Source organism: Vicugna pacos, chromosome 27 (genome assembly GCF_048564905.1).
Source record: "Vicugna pacos chromosome 27, VicPac4, whole genome shotgun sequence".
NCBI lineage: Eukaryota > Metazoa > Chordata > Mammalia > Artiodactyla > Camelidae > Vicugna > Vicugna pacos.
The window spans coordinates 17,601,955-17,609,260 of record NC_133013.1 but is presented as its reverse complement, the minus strand read 5'-3'; the positions used below and the strand labels follow the sequence as shown (position 1 = coordinate 17,609,260).

Here is a 7,306-nt window from a genome sequence, read left to right as displayed (position 1 = left end):
ACAATGAGGTACCACCTCACACTGGTCAGAATGGCCATCATTCAAAAGTCTGCAAACAATAAATGCTGGAGAGGGTGGGGAGAAAAGGGAACCCTTTTACACTGTTAGTGAGAATGTAGTCTGGTACAGCCACCAAGGGAAATAGTATGGGGTTCCTTTAAAAACTAAAAAAGAGTTACCATATAATTCAGCAATCACACTCCTGGGCATATATCAAAAGGGAACTCTAACTGAAAAGGTACATGTGCCCCAATGTTCACAGTGTCACTATTTACAATAGTCAAGGCAGGAAAAAAACCCAAATGTCCATCATCAGTTGACCGGATAAAGAAGTTGTGATGTGTATACAGTGGAACGCTACTCAGCCATAAAAAATGAAATAATGCCATTTGCAGCAACATGGATGGACCTAGAGATGATCATACTAAGTGAAGTAAGTCAGATAGAGAAAGACAAACAGCATATGATATCACCTATATGTGGAATCTTAAAAAATGACACAAATGAATTTATTTATAAGACAGAAAGAGACTCACAGACATAGAAAACACATTTATGGTTACTTGAAGGGGAAGGGAGAGGAAGGGATAAATTGGGAGTTTGGGATTGGCAGGTACAGACTACTACGTACAGAACAGATAAACAGTAAGATCCTACTGTATAACACAGGGGACTATATTCAATGGCTTGTAGTAACCTGTAATGAAAAAGAATATGTATACAAATGTATAACTACATCACTATGCTGTACACCAGAAACTAACACAACATTGTAAATCAATAAATTTACAAAAACAATAAACATAACACTGTACTTCAATTTTTTTTAATGTAAAAAAAATAGATGCATTTTACAAAAAGGTGTCCTGAAGAGACGAAGGCCTCTAGTCCGTGGGGAGGGGGCTCGTTACCACCAGGTGGAGCCCTCACTGCTCTCAAATTCTCCAGGAGATTCGGTAGAGCTCCATCGTGGCCCTGGCGTCCTCCATGGAGTTGTGTCCCAACCGGCTGTCCTGCAGACAGACACAGGCACAGAGTGGGGAAATGGGGCGGGGCTGCATCCAGGTGCCCCGTGGGACCGGGCCTTCCCTGCTCACACCTGGTTTCCAGGGCCCGACGTGGGTCAGTGGGTGAGTCTCCCCAGGCCTCCGACACCCTGGACTCGGCAGGTGGCTGGAGCAGGCCTGGCCTCACCCATTAGCACTAGGCCCAGGCGTGGCCGCCACGAAGTCCAGCATCCTGAGAGCCAGGCTGTGCCCTCGCAGTGCTGACACCCTGGTGGGGGCAGGGGCGCTGCAGACTTGCCCTCAGGCTCAGAGGGGCTGAAGCAGTTCGCACAGGAGCTGCAGGGCACTGAGGAAAATGTACAAAAGATGTTTCTAAAGGGCTCCTTGCTCAGCACGTTGAGAAGAGTCTTTCAGTGAATTGAGGTGCTGACCACTCTGTCCTCAGTCCCTGGTGCCACAGGCCAACGAAGGGGCCCAAACTCAGGCCCACCCCCTGCCTCCTACACATTCCTGCTCCCCACTAAGCTGACCTGTAGTCCTCAGACTGGGGCTCTGGCTGTCCCCCCTGGCACCCCCTCTCCCTCCCTCCTCCACTAAGACAAACCTTTCAAACTCCATTCAGACCTGGTCGCCTGCCTGCCACCCATCCTGGGTCCCTGCTCCAGGACATCCGCTCTCCCCTCTGTCGGACATGCCCCTCAGATATGCAGATGGTCTGGACTTGGGCCAGCCTCCTTCCACCAGGAGTTTTCCAGGGACTGGCCGGGCCTTGCTCACTCCATGTCCTCAGCCTCTGGTCCAGCCTGGCCCAGGGCAGATGCTAAACAAGTATCTGTTGACCTGGAAGGGCCTACGTGTAGCTGCAGTGCCTGGTATCCAGCCCGTCTCCCTGGGCCCTTCCACCTGGGTGAACCCCAGCCCAGCACATGCCTGCCCCTCTGGAGCCCTGGGAACCTGCTTTGCAGGTGTGGTCGCAGGTGCACTTGCAGCCCGATGGGAGTTGTGTGTAAACACTGGGGCTCCAGGATAAATTGGAGCTCTGTGTTCTACACCATTTCCTGGAGTGAGGCCAGCAGATTAAGCTTTGTTATCCACAGGGCAACTGGTGTGATTTCTAAAACAAACAAAAACGCCTTGATTGAGTGCCTTCCCTTCCTCACCCTCACCCTCACTACACCAGCGCTTCCTGGGTCACCTGCAGATAAACTCCCTGCACGACTTCTGGGGAAGCCGCAGCAAAGACCTGCCCCCTCACAGCACACAGCTTCTCAGGACGACAAGGAGGCAGAGTGCCCTTGGGGCCAAATATTTGCTCTGGAGTCTTTGGAGGACTTTAGAGTCCTGGAGGGAAGGCCAGGCCCCCAGGCTCGCTCACAGGACCGATCTTTTGAAGGCAGGGCTCTGCCCGTCCTGTGGGCTACCCATCCCTCCGCGGCTGCGCTCAGGGAAAAAGGCACCAAGAAGCTTAATCTATGTATGTCTTGCCTTATTAAAGACAGACAGGATACAAAGCAGTTTACAAAAATATATAAACAGCAAAGGTTTAAAAAAAAGGAAGTGAACAAAGCGGTGGCAAAGGGGAAAATGGATAGGAGGGATGATGATGTGAAATCTGCATGGAGAAAATGCTCAGGTAGGGCAACATTGCTAGTGATGTCACACACACACACACACACACACACACACACACACACACACACACTACCAAATGTGGGTCAGGGGAGGTAATTAGGTTTATTTATTTATTTATTTATTCTTAGAGGAGCTACTGGGGATTGAACCAAGGACCTCATGAATGCTAAGCATGTGCTCTACCACTTGAGCTATATACCCTCTCCCACCCTTTCCTCCCTTCCCCCGGACAAATTTTTATAGGCTAAATTTGGAGTAAGGGCTGCAGTGTATGTGACTTTCTTCTGATTCAAGGTATTGGTCACTATACATGTCTCCTTTCATCTGCTAACATATGATCTAAAGCAATTTTATTGTCTAAAAATTTAAGTTACAAGAGGAGACCTGTGGGGCTCTCCTCCAACCCCTGCCTCTTGTTTGTAGAAAAGCTGAAGTCTCCCACACCTTGATGGTTCCGGGATGACACGGGGTCCACCAAATTGCCGGCACTCTGATTAAGAGGAACTTTTCTTTTTGTTACCAAGGCTGTTCCTCCCACAGTCATAAATAAAATTTGAAAAAGAAAGAAGTAGAAAATATTTTTCTAGCCAACCTGAGGTTTATAACCCAATAGAGAATCTTTCAGAAAGCTCTGAGAACTGTTCTGAAGAGGTAAGATGGGGGAGCCAGGACAGTTGTGACTTGGGGCAAGGGGGACAGGCAATCAAGCACACATCCTTGTTACTCACCAGGAACAGATATCTGAGTCAATGATTTTAGTGCTTTTCTAAGAATGGGAAGATGAGAGGACCCGGGTTCATAAAAATTTCTCCTGAGAAAAAAATTTCACCTGAAAATACCTATCTGAGGGCCAGTTCTGCCAGTTTCCCCAGAACCCAAAAAGCCTCACCCTGATCTTCACCCTGACTTCCCTTCAGGGTGGACTGTAGGTCAGTGACTGTAGTGGCTAATTATTAGATTCTTGTAGAGTGGATGGGTGGTGGGCAACCCTCTTTATTTCCCAATCCCCTCCCTTTTGGTCTTAATTTCAACCAAGGTTTGGGAGACATTTTTGATCAGTTTGTCCCAGTGCATTATGAATGCGCACTCCAGATCAATCAAGGATTTCATTGATAGGCCACTCAAAGTGCTACTGGTCACCTAGTCCTGGTAACAGTAGCCACAACTCTCTGGACCACCTGTCTTACTGGTCTGTCATGGTTCAGGAACTGCTTCCCTCTTGTTACTTCTGCCCATGTCTAAAGTCACACTCTGGATCTTATAAAACTATACATCATGTCAATCGTTTCAAGTCGCCTAGTCATTAATATTATTATCGGAGACTCAATCACACATTGTTAATGCAAGAAACAGGATCTTGTCAAATAGGCAGAACAGAAGTAAGATAGCTAGTGACAATAATACGGTCTTCTAAGGAGTTACATGGCTGGAGCCAGAATAGAAATACTGATCATTGTGGTGGAGTAGGTATTTCTGCCCTTGGGGAGGGCTGGTTAAAAATAATTCAGATGCACAATGCACACTAGAGGGGAGGGAGGAGGCCTACACAGGCAGAGAAAAGTTTTGTTTAAATTTTTCTTGTCTTACCTTAAAATGAGAATTTTATTAAACTATTTCTTAAGGTTTTCCTGCCACGGGGACCATCTTCTGGGAGCCCTCCCCATCCACCCAGTCTGACACTGGGTGAAGAACACGTGCTTCATCCCAGGACAGGAATGAGTGGCAGCAGTGCGGGTCCTTCCCTGGCCCTCCCCCACAGCTCTGCTTGCCTGGCCCCTCTGGCCCTGGTGACACAGAGGTGCCGGGCTCTGGGCCTTTGTGGCTGACAGCAAGACAGGAAGAAGGCTTGGGGCGACATTTTTTATACATGTATGTATACTTAAATAGATCACATTATGTGTGAGTCCCAGAGAGGCAGGAAGCTGCAGCAAAAGGGAACTGCCGTGCAGGAGCGCGTGTGTGCGCACCGCACAGTCAAGCAATGCAGTTTCTTACACTGTGGCAGCGGCAATTCTTACCCAACAGCACACGGCCCCGGAAAAATTTGAAAGGCAACTTCGTTAAGAATAGGACCACGCAGCAATTTCTGATGCCCTGACCAGAGAAAAGAAAAGGAAAGAACCCCAGGCTAACATGACCTTTAAGGCCGGCAGTGGCCATGGTCTTGTCCGTGCAAAGGCAGGACATGTCACTTTGGACACTGAGGCAGGAGGGCCACATCGCTGCCCTCCACAAACACTTCAGACAGTTGTCTTCAAGAGTACGTGGTTCTTCGCCAGCTCCTTTTCTGATTCTCCAGAGAGTAGTTGGGCTGGAAGGCATCCACCCCGTGCTTCCTCTAAGGTGGCCTCTAGGCAGTGGGCTTTATTGAGTCTGCGAAAGTTCTGGAGCCAGTCTTGGTGGGGCTGAGCACCAGGTGGGGCCTCAGGATTCAAGGTCTCTGCTTTCAGCCTCCCGCCCACTGGAAATTACTGATCTTCAGAGATTTTTGTCTAACTTAAAGGGGGGCATGCTGTACATCCTACTCCACTAGGAAAAAGCGGTCCCAGTCCCTAGCTACGCACCCCATCCCCCAAACCCTCACACATACACCAGTAGTAGGCAGAGACAGAAGAAGTCTCAGGATTCCAACTAATCAGAAGTAGAAAATGGGAACAGGTGGCTGGGACACAGGAGAAGAGAAAACAAAGGACAACCAGAAAAGGCCCCCAAAGCAGAAAATGTAGGAAAGAAGAGGAGGAAAGATAAAGAGGCAAAACAGGATGTGGGCACCCAACGAAAACTGGAAGGAAGACACAGCAAAAGGAGGGAAGGAAACAGAGAAGAGAGTGAGATGAGAAGTGAATTGGGGAGGATGTGAGGAGGGGAGAGCGGGGACAGGAAGAGGACATCAGAACTTGATGTAGAAACCTCCACTGAAAAGAGGGAATCAGCTGACCGTGGGCTGATTTTCTGTCCTTACGGAAACCAGGTGGGCCAAGGTCACCAAGTCGGCCATGTAGATCAGCAGGTTGATGACTGTCAAGATGGTCACAGCCAGTCCTTGGTCCCAGGTGCACACCAAGTAGGTGAGTCTATCGCCGCAGCTCACATCGCTGGACCGCTGGGGCTGGCCGCCCAGCTTCTCGACAAACTGGTAGAGAGGCCAGAGGACCAGAGCACTGGTGTAGAGGAGGATGGAGAGCGTGGTCAGCCCCAATAGGAATGTGGGCAAGGGGAGAAGAAGCCTGTTGTCGCATTTGCCCAGGTTCAGCAGGATGGCTACGGAGGACAGGACAAAGCAGATGGAGTAGACGGCCCCGCACCACACCAGGGCCGGCTGGTGCAGGTACAGGTTGGTGTTGCTGATGAAGCCGAAGATGACACAGGCCAGGGAGGTCTCCAGCAGCTTGAGCAGACCCTGCGTGGTGTACATGTAGCGAGCGATCCTGCCTCCTTTGCCCTGGTACCAATTCCAGAGAACGAGCAGTTCCAAGGCATAAAGGACTAAAGCAATACAGGAGAATGTGGTGGAGATCATGGCATAGTCCCGGTGTGGGCCAGAAGGGAAGAACTGGATGTAGGTGGTGGGGTAGAGGATGGAGGTCAAGAGGCAGAAGAGGGTGGCATAGCAGGTGTAGATGGTGAGGAAGCCATACCAGGAGAAAGGTAAGTGATCCCTGATGTGACAGAACTCAACTATGAGGATGACGAGGGTCACGGTGAAGCAGAAGCCCCAGATGAACATGGACCAGTTGCCTACGACAACACTCCCAGTGCCCACGCTGGCCATCAGTGAGAAGGGCACGCAGGTGGAGAGCAGCTGCATCAGGCGGAAGAAGCATAAACAGAAGGTTTCCACATCCATGTATGAAAAAAACACGTGGAGGTGGTGTGGTCGTGCAGGTCACTGTCACCGATATGGCAGTGGTCTTCGCTGAGGACCCACCAGAGAAAGATCTGGCCCAGGGGGTAGATTAAGTCAGATGCCTAGAATCAGCTTAAGGGCCAGGGCAGCTGAAGCTCAGGATGTGGAGTTTGAACCAATGGCCCAGACACCTGGGTGACAGCGCAGCTGCTCCAGGGTGACTCTCTCCACCCATCATCCTTGGCCTTGTCAGGAGACTGGTCTTATCCCCAGCCTCACAGCTGGGTGTGTTCTGGCCTCAAACCATGACCGTTTCTGATCTCCCTGAGCTGTGTGCCGTCATTGGTGGAGATGCAGGATAGGGTGCCCCTTATCTGCCATCCCAAAACTTCAAGACTCTGAAAATTGAAAAAGAATTTTAATAAAATTCCTTTGCTTACAAAATTTGAACTGAAAGGACAGGAGACAATTTATGGCCTTTATTTACTTCACTTGGTGTCAATGTTCAAATATACAGTTGCAGAAACACTAATGTGCTTGATTACAAGGTGCTTCAGAGCCCTGTGGAGTGTTACGTTGTACAGAGAATATGCACCGTGTCACGTGTCTGAAGTTGAAAAGTTCTGAGTGGAGCATATCTGACTCCATGCATTTTATACATGGGAGAATGAGGCTCAGAACAGGGCCGAGACTCATCTGTGGCCATGAGATATCCTGCGGCAGAACTGAAACTAGAAACCTGATCTCCTGGGCTCTGCTGGCCCGACTACCCACGTTTCATCCCCAGGGGGACCCAACCAGGGCTGTGGGGCCACCGGAC

The 7,306-nt window shown here is 49.8% G+C and overlaps 1 protein-coding gene across 1 annotated transcript; it reads right to left on the bottom strand.

Annotated features, from left to right (window-relative positions):
* Positions 1-5,568: 5,568 nt before the first annotated feature.
* On the bottom strand, positions 5,569-6,486 carry LOC140689653 (myeloid-associated differentiation marker-like). Its single transcript, XM_072950627.1, has one exon. It carries the CDS (start codon positions 6,484-6,486, stop codon positions 5,569-5,571), a length of 918 nt encoding a protein of 305 aa, XP_072806728.1.
* Positions 6,487-7,306: the final 820 nt, after the last annotated feature.

Coding starts and splice junctions, on each gene's coding strand:
- LOC140689653 (XM_072950627.1), bottom strand. CDS start 6,486: ATGGATGTGGAAACCTTCTGTTTATGCTTCTTCCGCCTGATGCAGCTG.